This window comes from Perognathus longimembris, chromosome 2, assembly GCF_023159225.1.
Source record: "Perognathus longimembris pacificus isolate PPM17 chromosome 2, ASM2315922v1, whole genome shotgun sequence".
NCBI lineage: Eukaryota > Metazoa > Chordata > Mammalia > Rodentia > Heteromyidae > Perognathus > Perognathus longimembris.
The window spans coordinates 23,072,943-23,085,530 of record NC_063162.1 but is presented as its reverse complement, the minus strand read 5'-3'; the positions used below and the strand labels follow the sequence as shown (position 1 = coordinate 23,085,530).

At 45.4% G+C, this 12,588-nt stretch overlaps 1 protein-coding gene across 1 annotated transcript; it reads right to left on the bottom strand.

Moving 5' to 3' along the window:
* Positions 1-4,259: 4,259 nt before the first annotated feature.
* Bloc1s2 (biogenesis of lysosomal organelles complex 1 subunit 2) lies at positions 4,260-11,031 on the bottom strand. Its single transcript, XM_048338478.1, has 5 exons — positions 10,935-11,031; positions 10,544-10,660; positions 6,701-6,820; positions 5,938-6,042; positions 4,260-4,734 (listed from the first exon to the last, which is right to left on the bottom strand). The coding sequence occupies exons 1-5, from the start codon at positions 10,987-10,989 to the stop codon at positions 4,703-4,705; spliced, it is 429 nt and encodes a 142-aa protein (XP_048194435.1). The 5' UTR covers positions 10,990-11,031; the 3' UTR covers positions 4,260-4,702.
* Positions 11,032-12,588: the final 1,557 nt, after the last annotated feature.

Below are 12,588 nucleotides of genomic sequence, written 5' to 3'. Positions count from 1 at the left end.
CTGAACCTGTCTGTCAAGTGCTTGGAACTGGGAGCTCCCTGTGACCCAGCCCCCTGGCCTGACCCTATTTAGGGGCAGGCCAGTTCAGGCGCCGTTAACGCCATGCTGCATGTTTGAGTCTTGTGTCTGTCATTCCCAATGGCGTCCCAATTCAGCTCTCCATTGGAGCTGACTTGGTTTGTTGGAATCCTCTGGAAGTAAGTCTCTGTGCCACTGTCCTGTTCTGTTATATGTTTTTCTGAAACCTGGGACCGGTCCATCCGGAACTTCCCCAATAAATCCATCTTTTTACTTGAGACTGTCTTTGAGTGGTGGACTCTTGGAGGGATGGGGGATTCCACCCCCTCGGATGCCATTACATTTAATATCTTTCTCATACTTTCTAGTCCTTTTGTTTTGCGGGGGGTGGGGGGGTGTTGGGCATGGGCCTTAAACTCAGGACTTGGGTATTGTCCCGGAGCTCTTTTGCTCAAGGCTAGCACTCTGCCACTTGGAACCACACTTCCAGTTTTCTAGTGGTAAATTGGGGATGAATCTCACTGGCTTTCTTGCCCAGGCTGGCTTCAAATCATGACCCTCAGATTTCAGCCTCCTGAGTAGGTAGGATTACCAGCTTTTGTGTGTGTGTGTGCGCGCGCGCGCGCGCCAACCCAGGGGCTTGAACTCAGGGCCTGGGGGATGTCCCAGAGCTTCTTTTTCTCAAAGCTAGTGTTCTACCACTTGAGACACAGCTCCATTTCCAGGTTGGTTTACTGGAGGTAGAGTCTAATGGCTTTCCAGCTCTGCCTGGTTTCAAACCACCATCCTCAGATCTCAGGCTCCTGATTAGCTAAGATTAGAGGTGTGAGCCACCAGCACCCAGCTGCTTTCTAGTCTCTTAATCAACAAAATCTCACCTAGCTTTTTGGGGGGTTGTTTTTCAAGACACTGACTTTTCTGAAGAGTTGGGGCAATTGGCAGAAGATGAAGGTGTATAAGAAAGTGGAAACAAAGGAGAAAAGTTCTACAAACAAAGGACAGCAAGTGATTCAAAATTAAACAAGTTCAAGAAAGAATAACAAAACTCTGGTTTTCCCCATAATTTCTGCAGTAGTTTTTTTTTTTAGCAAATACAAACGTCCTTGTTTTCTACACCTTGATGCCTCTCTACTTCACTGGTAACCTAACCACAGATTTCCCTTTCTTTTGAAATAATGCAGCACTCTTTGGGACTAGCATTCAAGACTTGAATCTTAAAGAATGTGCAACTTTGCCAATCAATATGGACAGGTAATTATTCCAAGATGAATAAGTAATATGATGAATAAGTAATATGAAAACTTGTTGCAAACCGTTGTGAGCATCATGTCCTGCTGCAGCCGGGAGCAAGGCCAGGAGCAAAGCAATGATGGAGACCAGACTGTAGAATTGGTTTCAGGTGCCAAGGGACCTGCTGCCTCACTCCAGGAACAGATCCAGAGGGTCCCCTGAACAGGGCTTTTATTCATTATCAAACAGGAGAGTACATGCAGAAAACAAGGTAGCCAACTTAGAGATACGGGCACCACTGTGGGGGGAATAATCCTAGGATTAGTGACCTCCTGAAAACAGGGTGTAAAGATGAGCAGTAAACAGCCAATTTGAATAGGCCATCTGCAAGCTCCAAGGGCAGAAATTGTAGCCATTGTAATGCTACACACAATAGGTCTTGTCAGGGCCAATGGTGGTCCAATTCTCTAAGGCTGACCTTATAGCTCTGCACTTAGAGGTTCCCATAAAAACTCATCTTGGAATTGTTATCTTTGCCATAGAAATTTTGAATACACAGTAACAATTACAGCTTTTGTGAATGAATTCATGAAAAGTCACTAAAGGATTTGTGTTTTTTTGTTTGTTTGTTTTGCCAGTCCTGGGGCTTGAACTCAGGGCCTGAGCACTGTCCCTGGCTTCTTTTTGTTCAAGGCTAGCACTCTGCCACTTGAGCCACAGCGCCACTACAGGCTTTTTCTATATATGTGGTGCTGAGGAATTGAACCCAGGGCCTCATGTATATGAGACAAGCCCTTTACTAGTAAGCCATATTCCCAGCCCCTCACTAAAGGATTTGTGGAAACCAAGTGAAAGGTGTAGCAGAACCCCCTTTTCTTTTGAGTCCCTAGAAACAGCAAGCTTAGACAAAGTAGTCGGCCTTGGGAGGGGCAAACCTAAGCCGAATAACAGGAGGCCAAAACAGCTGGGCCTAGGCAAAAGAAAGGAATGAGGAAGACCACTTAGTTTAGGGGAAGTTCTAGGAAGAGAAAGATTTGAGGATAAGACCAAGACCAGGAAGATTTGCTTTGTTTGCCTTGTTTACTGGAATTGTATTGCTTTGATTGCTGGGGTTTACTGGGATTGTAATCACTAACAGTAATTCTGCTTCCTTGCTTTGCCTAACCTGCCAGCATGTGGTGAATGTGTTCCTCACCCCATGGCCACCCGCCAGGGTTTGAGGGAGGAGATTCCCTGTCCCTCCAAGAGTCTACCACTCAGAGACAGTCTCAAGCAAAAAGATGGATTTATTGGGGAAGCAAAAAGCAAACTGACCAGCCAGGGACGCAGCACAGACTCAGGAGCTGCCACCGTGACCCTGAGCAGTCAAGTTGGGGTTTATAAAGGTAAAAGCACAGCACAGATGTAGGGGCTTGACGCAGGGGGTAGAGCAAGCAACAAACAAGTTAAGCCATGTACAGAAGCAGAATTTTGGGGTCAGGTTGACCTAATCTACTCCCCCCAACATTTCCTACCATGTTTCCCTCATCAAAATGGCGTCAGCTGTACTCCCTACAACAAGTGGTGTAGGGGACGGCTATGCCTTTAAGAGGGGACGGCTGGCTCTAGCCTGTCCCACCCCCTTCTGGTTCTTCAACCAGAAGAGAAGCCAGGCCAGCCCCTGGGCTCTCAGCAGCGAGCACGTGTGTCAAGGTGGCTGCCAGATGAGCCAGAGGTGGAGCCAAGAGATCTCCACCTCTGTGGGAAGTTCTGTGATATCACCGTGATGGACACGCTCGTCAGCCTATCCTTGGCATCTGGCCAGTCCCTCTCCTTAGCGTGTCATTACTGGTATAAGACTGTTAGCCCCTCCCATATTAAACCAGAACACCCCTTGAGGGTTCTCCAAGAAGTCCACGCGCCTGTCTCTTCCTTGGGAAATATGGGGAGGGGGCAGGACATTCTCTCGACCACACGCTGACTGAGGCTGCACGTGGCCTTCGCTCCCGCAGTCAATCTCTACTGGCCAGGGGATGCGTGAGAGCGATAGAGGACCACACAGGATGAGGCAGAGAGGCCCAGGACCTCCACGCAGATGGGAGGTAGAGCAAAGCCCGGCAAAGTGGTACAAGTGATACTTGCCCTTTTAAAAAGCCCAGCTCTATTTGGCCCCGGCACTATTTGTCACCATCCTGGTGGTGGCAAACAGACACTGCTGTGTACATCTAAATAAAGACTCCTAGCCCAATTGACTGAGTTCCCAGAAGCTCCCCAACCACACACAGAAGTAGAAAATGTTAAAAAAAAAAAAAATGTCAAACACCAGCTCCTTACCTAACACAGTGACAGTCACACACACACAATCTTGTCTTTATCACATTTCCAAAAGGGAACACATCAGACATCTGACTCGCAAAAGAGACCAGAGGGGTGCACTCCACACTTACTAACACTACTTTCACATACTGCTCAGGGTTTGGGTTTTTGTTATTTGTGTCCTGGGGCTTGAACTCAGGGCCTGAGCACTGTCCCTGGCTTCTTTTTGCTCAAGGCTAGCACTCTACCACTTGAGCCACAGCACCACTTCTGGCTTTTTCTGTATATGTGGTGCTGAGGGGTTGAACCCAGGGCTTCATGTATACCAGGCAAGCACTCTACCACTAGGCCATATTCCCAGCCCTTGTTTTTGTTGCCAGGACTGGGGCTTCAGCTTAGGACCTCGTGATCTTGCTTGGCTTTTTCTGCTCAAGGCTGACATACCACTTGAACCACAACTCCACTCTGGCTTTTTGCTGGTTAATCAGAATTAAGAATCTCATGGACTTTTCTTCCCAGGCTGGCTATAAACCACAATCCTCAGATCTCAGCCTCCTGAAGAGCTAGGATTACAGTTGTGTGAGACACAAGGGCCTGTCCAGCATTCTTCTCATTGAGACCTGACTTGGAATTATTTTACCATGTTGTCATTTACAACGTTATAGAAGGGTAAAATTACTGATGCACAGAAGGAAATAAATGGAAAACAAAAACAGTTGTTTTGTTTCCTTTTTTAATTTAGAATATTAAGTATCATTAATGGAAAAAAACATCTATTTACACAATAATAAACTCAAGAACAAGACATATGAGAAAATAATACAGTAATCAAATTCTATCAGACAAAACGGGTCCTCATTTGGTTCTACTGGCAAGCCCAGGTTTATCCTGAGCTTTGAGGGTATCTGTTCTGAATGATGAAGCCTTCACGTAAAATGTGAGAAGTTGTAAGTGTGCGTTTCTCAAGGGTACTGACCCAAAGAAGATTCATGAGCAGCCACAGTCCTCCAGCTTATCCATCACTGGGATGTTCCTAGGATGACCAGTATAGATTTCTTCGGAGAAGCTTTGGGTAATTTATCAGCCTCAGATTCATGTGTTATAAAACATTCTTCCACATTAAAAAAAAAAAAAGGCTTTTCCCCATAGAAATAAGTTTTCATCGCTTTTCCAGCTTCTTGTACTTGGCTTCTGTGGGTGATCAGGGAGGATGAAGGGAGACATTAGTTATATCGCATGCATGCGTGCATGTGTGTGTATGTGTGTCTGTGTGTGCGCACACACAAATGCTTGAACTGAAGACCTAAGCATTGCCCCTGAGCTTTTTCACTCTATCACTTGAGCCACAGCTCCATTTGCAGCTTTTTTTCTTTTTGTAGTTAATTGAAGATAGTCTCACAGACTTTCTTGTCCAAGGATGAGCCAATGGCATCTGTCTTAGCTTTGTGTTCATAAGTAAATTAAACCTATTGAATTATATTTTCATCTCCTACACAATGGGAATTAAAAAATCATAAACTGCCTCACAGATTTATAGAATAAAAAACATAATACATACAGGGTACTGGTGGCTCACACCTGTAATCCTAGCTACTCAGGAGGCTGAGATCTGAGGATCACAGTTCAAAGCCAACCCAGGCAGCAAAGTATGTGAGACTTTAGCACCACTACAACTACCAAAAAGCTGGAAGTAGAGCTATAGCTCAAGTGGCAGAGAGTTAGCCTTGAGCACAAAAGTTCAGGGACAGCACCCAGGCCCAGAATTCAAGCCTCAGGACTGGCCAAACACACACGCACACCATGTAATGCATTAATTAGAACAGGACTTGACAAATCATTAAGTAAAGGAAATGTTTCTAATAATGATTGAAAATAATAATACTCGGTAGAGTTTTTCAGGGAAAGACATAGCATTGGGGATTGAACTCAGGGCCTCAAACTTGCAAGCTATTACTTGAGCTATGCCTCCAACCCCCTTTTGTATTGCTTTTTTTTGAGGTAGGTTCTCATTTTATGTCTGGGCGGGCCCTGGGCTGTGATGTTGTACCTGCCAGTGTTGCTAGGGATGACAGGCATGCGCCACTGTGCCCAGACATGCTTTCTCTGTAACAGGCATGTGCTATCATGCTCAGCCACTGGTTGACATGGAGTCTTATAAACTTCTTTGGTCTGGGGCTGACTTGAAACTGTAGTCCCCAAAAGAGCTAGGATTTCAGGCACATACCAACACATCCAGCTACTGTTTTTGATTTTGAGACATGGTCTTTCTATGTAGCCTAGGCTAGCCTTGAATTTGTTACCCTCAGCCTCCCTAAAGCTGGAAGTACAGGAATGCATCACTATGCCTAGCTAAGGGGTACTCTTTAGTAAATCAAAACAAATAAACATGGTTACCCAGTTTTTTTGAATATGCATCCAACTTGTAGGCTGCCTGCTCCAGAGCCGCTACCTGCTCCTCAATCGCATTGATCTGATCCAGATAGGGCTGCAGTTCCGCATCTTTAGAAAGAAAATGCATGTTTACATATCTTGAACAAGAAATGTAAAAAAAGAGCAGAAAGTAAGAATGCTGGTGTTGCTCCAGCTATGCCTAAAATAGGCTAGGCGGGGTAACATGACTCCTGGTTGGCAGATCAGATGCTTTGGGAGACAGCAGCTAGGTTATTCAGCCTAGCCAAAGGAAATCTCTCTTATTTACTAATTTTCCTTTACTAAAAAAAAAAATTACTTTTTAAACAATCTTCTAGTTACTTCCTCAGTTTCTTTATACTCTCATACCAGGAAAGAATGGTCCCCTGATAAGAAATACAAATGTAAGTTAATGGAAAAATATATTCAGCCACTCTAATCTAACATTTTCTATTTATTGATTTTATTTCCAGAGTTATCCCTCATGGATTTTGTTACATCGATTTACCATCATCTCTTCTGTCTCCTTCCCTTCTAGGAATTAACTGGTAAACTCAAGATTGAAAAGCAAAAATAACAATATCACCAAAACATGCTAATCTGCAAAATGGGAAGAAATTCACCTGTACTGTAATTCATTTTTAGAAGATGACCCCAGAAGGGATGCCATGGTCCTGCCCTCTCTTTAGTCCCAAGAACAGACCAACACTAAATATAAACGTGTTTAATGATAAAAATTATTACTTACACTTCTGGTTTAAGTCCTTTAAGTTTCTACTAATGTTTATAGCAATATCTTTCATTTCAAGATACTTCAAGCTGGTTAGTTTATTCATATTTTCCAGGAGTTTATAGTCTTCACTTGTGGCTTTAAAATAAACAGAAGATATGATGCCATTATTTGTCTGAGATCATTGAAATATGGAGTTTTAAGTCAAATGGTTGTTCAGGACTTTTTTGTTGTTGTTGTTGCCAGTCCTGGAACTTGTCCCATATCTTTTTTGCTCAAGGCTAACTCTCTACTACTTGAGCCATAGCTCTACTTCCTGACTTTTTAATGATTAGTTGGAGGTAAGAGTCTCACAGACCTTCCAGCTCCAACTAGCCTCACACCTCAATTGTCAGATTTCAGTCTCAGGAGCAGGTAAGAGATAGGATTACAGGAGCAATGTGGCAGAGCCCACTGGTAGATCAAGATTTTTTATTTATTTTTATTTTTTGCCAGTCCTGGGGCTTAGACTCGGGGCCTGAGCACTGACTGGCTTCTTTTTGCTCAAGGCTAACACTCACACTTGAGCCACAGTGCCAATTCCAGCTTTATCTGTTTATGTGGTATAGTGCTAAGGAATCAAACCCAGGGCTTCATGCATCCTAGGCAAGCACTCTACTGCTAGGCCATATTCCCAGCACTTAGTTCAAGACTTTAACCTATAACATTTATACTCAGCCTATATTCTCTGAATGACTAACTAGAAACTCAAGCGACAATGGGAAAACTATTTAAGCCAAAAAACAATCCTAAAGGTTTTGAGTCATAGCTCATCTCCTTGGGAAATGGTAAACTCATGTCTTAAGAAAAGGGAAGAGGGGCTGGGAATATGGCCTAGTGGCAAGAGTGCTTGCCTTGTATACATGAAGCCCTAGGTTCGATTCCCCAGCACCACATATATAGAAAATGGCCAGAAGTGGAGCTGTGGCTCAAGTGGCAGAGTGCTAGCCTTGAGCAAAAAGGAAGCCAGGGACAGCGCTCAGGCCCTGAGTCCAAGGCCCAGGACTGGCCAAAAAATAAAAAAAAAGAAAAAGAAAAAAAAAAAGAAAAGGGAAGAGCTGGGCACCAGTGGCTCACACCTGTAATCCTAGCTAGCAGTAATCCTAGGACTGCAGTTCAAAGCCAGCCTTGGCAGGAAAGTCTGTCAGTCTCTTATCTCCAGTAAACTAGTCAAAAAAAGCTGGCTGGGAATATGGCCTAGTGGCAAGAGTGCTTGCCTCCTACACATGAAGCCCTAGGTTCGATTCCCCAGCACCACATATATGGAAAACGGCCAGAAGAGGCGCTGTGGCTCAGGTGGCAAAGTGCTAGCCTTGAGCGGGAAGAAGCCAGGGACAGTGCTCAGGCCCTGAGTCCAAGGCCCAGGACTGGCAAAAAAAAAAAAGCTGGAAGTGGTGCTGTGGCTCAAGTGGTAGAGCACTAGCCTTAAATACAAAGAGGCTCTGGAACAGTGCCCAGGACCTGAGTTCAAGGCCCAGTACCAACATAAATGAAGTTTTGTAGTTTTCTTAAAAAAAAAAAAAAAAAGAGAGAGAGAGAGAGAGAGAGAGAGAGAGAGAAGGTAAAATGGTCTTGGTACTTCTACAGCATGAAAACATGTTCTCGAGGATTTCATAACATATATGTTATTAACTAGAGCCTGGCCACCTCTTAGTGACTCATTTATCACTGTGTATTCTGTTTTTTCCAATGATTTTCCAAAGCATCTGTTTGCTTCTCACATCCTTGATATCTTCCCATCCATATAAAAATAAATGGCTTCTACTCCGGTCTTTGCAAAAGCCAAGCCAGGTACCATAAGATGCTTCAACCTCTCTGACTTAACTTCTAAATGTCTCTGTGTCTTCCCAAGAGGCATTCCCCCTTCAGATCTGCTTATCCTGCTCCCGATTGTCTTTAAGCACTAGAGTCACATATGCAGGTCTTCTGGATGTCCTAGTAGTATCTATAGGCAGGGAAGCCAAAACATGGTTCCTCCTTCCTTAGAAACAACTTAAGTTGCTCAAACTCTTCTTCAAGTTCTCCAAAGTCTACATCTACACTGTTCTTGCAGTCACACTCTGCTTTCTATTTCTTTTTCCATCTGCACTTGGCTTCAGCTATCATTACTTCTCATTTGAATAACTGCTCATTTGTTTTGGGTATCTCTTCTCTGTATCGTGTATGCTCACTGCTATCAAACTACTTTAAAACAAGCATTATGCATTCAAATACCTAGAAGGAAGCAAGGTTGTATAAATGAGTGAAACAAGTCAGGTGTTTGAACATTAAACTCCTAAGAAAATTATGTACTTTCACCAAGAAATATGCTGCCTTTCATTTCTTGGAACATGTGGTCCTCTGATTTTAGCATTTATTTTGCCCGTTTTGAAAGGGACATTGGTGGGCTGGGAATATGGCCTAGTGGTAGAGTGCTTGCCTCATATACATGAAGCCCTGGGTTCGATTCCTCAGCACCACATATATATATAAAAAGCCAGAAGTGGCGCTGTGGCTCAAGTGGTAGAGTGCTAGCCTTGAGCAAAAAGAAGCCAGGGACAGTGCTCAGGCCCTGAGTTCAAGCCCCAGGACTGGCAAAAAAAACAAACTAAACCAAACCAAAACAAAACCCCTCTTGATCTATCCTTATATTACACAAAAATTATAGAAAGGGACATTGGTATAGAATACGATTTCTGTACTACAGCTAATAAAAAGCAATAGTAAGAGAACAGTGCTAAATGGCAACAGAAACTGGGTCTTAATAGAGGGAAGAAAACAGAATATAAAGACAAACTGAACTATATTAGTCTCTTTAAAGCAGGTAATTGTTCCACTTTAGGAATGGTGCATGACTCAAGTAGTAGAGCCCTTATACCTACCACTATCATAAGACCATGAATTCTATCCCAGTAATGAAAGAGACAGACAGACAGACAGACACACACACACACACACACACGGGTATTAATACAGGCCTGTAATTCCCTATATCACTAACGAAAAGAAAAAAGAAAGAAAGAAAAAGAATGGACATTAGTATTGCCAAATGTTTGGCCTTTGTTAAAAAGCCAAAAGTCTAGATTTTGTTACTTGGTTTCTCTTGCTCAAAAGCAAACAATCAGGCTAAGAAATTAGTGACTCAAGACCCCTTCTCTTCTGCAAATTTATTTTTCTCATACACCTTTTTCACAAACGTAGTAGGCAGCAATTTCCTGGGGAAGTGAAACAATAGAGTAAATACTCATCAGAGGCTTCCTGGGACCAGACTTCGATTTCTCACTTCCCTCCCCACAGAGGTCAGGTGTCCAGTTGGAAAAACACACAATGGACTAAAAACTAACCTCAAAGGATTTGCCACCAAATCCTAACAGAGCAACCTACGAGACTCTTAAATCTGCAGGTCACTCCCCATTTTCCAATTTCATTTCTCTCATTTGCTTTAGTCAAACAAATGAGTTGGCTTACTCTATTCCATTCACTAAAGGTATAGTTTCCATTATCCCTCCCTTCACAATCCAGCTCAAAACACACCTCCAAGGGAAACATTTCTAGAATATGGCTGGTTTTATTTGTTTATTTATTCTCATGGCTATAGAGGCCTGCAGGCAGAGTTGTATTAAGAACGTATTCTTAAAGTGTTTCAGAGAGCGGCTGGTGAGCTTCTCCTGAGGAGGGATGGGGCTCTTTCCTTCCCACTCATGACCTCCGCATGGGGCATGGGGCATGGGGCATGGGGCATGGGGAGGGGAGGCGGGGCTGATGCTGCTAAACCACCGCCTCCCGGCAGTCCCGGCAGTGCCACACCCCAGCCCTACGGCATCAACCCAGCCCCGGCCTCACCTGTCAGCTCCCCAGTCAGGTAAGTGGCCATTTTGGAGAACATGTCCCGGCAGAGCTCAGTGATGTCAGCCTCCGCAGGTTCCTTGGCTTCTTCGGCCGTCTCCACAGCGACATCATCTAGGTCAAGGGAGGGCTGGGCTAGTGTCCGACCGTGCACTCCATCCCAATCCCGAGCCGCTTCCTCCTCACCCCTGCCGGTCCCGGCGCGCCGGCCCTGGGGTCCCTCTGCCATGATGACCCGCCCCGCTGCCTCACCCGCGCCCACCCGACGCCCGCGCTCGCGGCCCACCCATTTCTGTTGCCCGGCTAGGACACACAGGGGCAACCCTTCCAACCGGCCGGATCCGGCAACCACACACTCCGCCCTGGCCCGCCACTTCACGCTGGGTACCTCGAGCCGGCTCCTCGGGTCGCGTCGCCGGGACACCCTCTGCGGCCGCCGCCATGCCCGGCCCGTGCGCGGCCCGTGCGCGGCTTCCGGCCCTGGCGTCTGCGCATGCGCGCGCCGGGCGCGCGCCCCGCCCGCCCCGCCCGCCCCACGCTGTCTTCTTGAGCTTCTGGCTTGAGTCACGCCTCAAAGGATGACTTTTAACCGAAGCCACAATGGAAAATAGATTATCCTACATGAATCTGCTGCTGGGAGTCACGATGTCTGGGATTGAGGTTCCTCCTGTCGCCACAGCCACACCTTGGAGTGGCCACTTGATTTATGCCAGCCACTGCGTCTGGCTTCATCCGTGGCCGACGGGCCTGTTCACCGGAATCACTGGCGTCTGGCTGCCTATCCCCGCACACAACCCGCACCCTGCAGGTGTCAGTCATGAAAGATTGTTTAGGAAATCCGTGCGTTTGCAGGGAGCCTTTCTGCCCCACTCCCCTTGGGAGCTACTGGGCTTTGAGCTCCACCATTGAAGCCATGCCTCCAGCCCAGTTGGCGCTGATGATGTTTGAGATGAGGTCTCCCTTTTCCTCCTCAGGGTGGGCCTCAACTGCATTCCTATTTAAGCTTCTCATGGTAGCTGGGACGGCAAATCCAGATTTTTCTGTTGAGGTGGGGGGTGGGTGGGAATCTCTCGAACTTTTTGCCCCACCAGGCCTCCAACAGAAAAGAAGCTGGACTCCCATCTTCCAACCATCTGGGATTATGGATGTGAGCCACAGGCCTGGGTTTTTCGGTAATCTTATTCTCCAAGCCTTGACTAGGTCCTAAACACATTCCCTCCCAGTGTCCTAGATTAACACCAACTCATTGACCTCTGCCTTCTCGCACTTCCTTCTCTCCATTTTATAGTTTGTGCCTGTTTCTGGGGATTGAACCCAGGAGCCCCAGGATGCTAAGCAAGTACTTCACCACTCGAGTCAAGCCTATAGGGCCTTTCTTGAAGGAAGTTTAACATGTTCAGGGCTAAGGATACCCGCTGGTTATCTTCCTTGCATTTAGCTGCTTCACACACTTCTTTGGTATAGGAAGTATTTAACTGGATAGGAGAATGGAAGTGAGTGAAGGGACTGGATGAGACAAAATGATAAACGTCACAGGAGAGGAAAGAGGACAGACAGTCTCAGGGTGCAGGTTCCTGGACACCCACCATCTTGGTTTAGGAGGGTTTTTTGTTTGTTTGTTTTTGTCTTATCCCTGATTATCCTCCATCTTCACAGACACATGCATATATATTCCTGCCCTTGAAACCTCATAACCTGATTTTCTTTGCGGTAGGATGGAATCTCCCTAGGTCATCTGTCTCCGCTCTTTCTAATGAAACCATCATAGTACTGTTTCAACCCATTCCTGAGCCAGAGATTTTTAGTTCAGGACTCCTGGAGCAGCTCATCTCCTTGATAGTTGTCACTGCCTCTATTCTATACCTCCTAAAGAATGAGAATCCACTCCAGCCCATAGATGGTTCAAATTCTAACTTTCTTTCTTATGGTCCCAGAAGCAAATACAAAAACATAGTTTTACAATGGAACTTTATTGATAAACAAACAGCTGAGAAACTCACAATGTCATAAGGAAGAACAGTGTCATAGTCCACTACATATCA